At 45.7% G+C, this 1,163-nt stretch overlaps 1 protein-coding gene across 1 annotated transcript in view; it reads left to right on the plus strand.

Annotated features, from left to right (window-relative positions):
- Positions 1-918, plus strand: part of LOC119588811 (keratinocyte proline-rich protein-like) — a 1,359-nt gene extending 441 nt beyond the window's left edge. The window contains exons 2-3 of the mRNA XM_037937457.1: positions 180-406; positions 600-918. Of these exons, the coding sequence (XP_037793385.1) occupies positions 180-406; positions 600-918 (546 nt within the window). The remainder of the gene's footprint in view (positions 1-179; positions 407-599) is intronic.
- Positions 919-1,163: the final 245 nt, after the last annotated feature.

Consider the following 1,163-nt stretch of genomic DNA (forward strand, 5'->3'; position numbering starts at 1 on the left):
AAACGCCCAATTCTAGCAAACGCCCCTTTTACAAAAAATGCCAAAGCCCCGCAAATGCTTAATGCCCAACAAAAGCCCCAAATTCCCAGCAAATGCCCATTTTTAGCAAAGCCCCAAGCCCAGCAAAAAAGTTTAAAGCCCAACAAAAAGCCCAATTTCCCCGCAAATGCCCCTTTTAGCAAATGCCCCAATTCCCAGCAAATGCCCCAAAGCCCCGCAACTGTCCAAACCCAACAAACTGCCCAATTCCTAGCAAACTGCCCATTTATAGCAAACTGCCCAATGCCCAGCAAACTGTCCAATGCCCAACAAACTGCCCAATTCCTAGCAAACTGCCATTTATAGCAAACTGCCCCAATGCCCAGCAAAAAGCTTTAATGCCCCAAAAACTGGCCCCAATTTCCCAGCAAACTGCCCAATTTTAGCAAAAAGCCCCCCAAAGCCCAACAAAGCTCAATGCCCACAAACTGGGCCAATTTTTTTGCAAATGGGCCTAACTCCTAGCAAATTGCCCAATTTCTAGAAAACTGCCCAATGCCCAGCAAACTGCCCAATTTATAGCAAACTGCCCAAAGCACAACAAGCGCCTAAATTTTTAGCAAAGTCCCCAATCCCACAAACCCCCGACCAATTTCTAGCAAACTGTCCAATGCCCAGCAAACTGACCAATGCCTAGCAAACTGCCCAATCCCCAGCAAACTGCTCAATGCCCAGCAAACTGCCCCAATTCCTAGCAAACTGCCCAATTCCCAGCAAACTTACCAATTCCCACAAACTGTCCATGCCAGCAAACTGCCCAATTCTCGCAAACTGCCCCAATGCTCAGCAAACTGTCCATTTAAGCAAACTGTCCAATGCCCAGCAAACTGCCCAATTTCTAGCAAACTGCCCAATGCTCAGCAAACTGCCCATTTATAGCAAACTGCCCAATGCCCAACAAACTGCCCATTTTATAGCAAACTGCCCATTTATAGCAAACTGCCCATTTATAGCGAACTGCCTAATGCCCAGCAAACTGCCCAATTTCTAGCAAACTGCCCAATGCCCAGCAAACAGACCCAATTTTCCCGCAAATGCCAATTTTCCATGTGTGTACAACACCAAAAAATAAAATATAATATTAATACTTTAAAATGCAAATATCAGTGTCTCAGTTGGGTTTC

The sequence above is a fragment of the Penaeus monodon genome, chromosome 24 (genome assembly GCF_015228065.2).
Source record: "Penaeus monodon isolate SGIC_2016 chromosome 24, NSTDA_Pmon_1, whole genome shotgun sequence".
Taxonomy (NCBI): Eukaryota; Metazoa; Arthropoda; class Malacostraca; order Decapoda; family Penaeidae; genus Penaeus; species Penaeus monodon.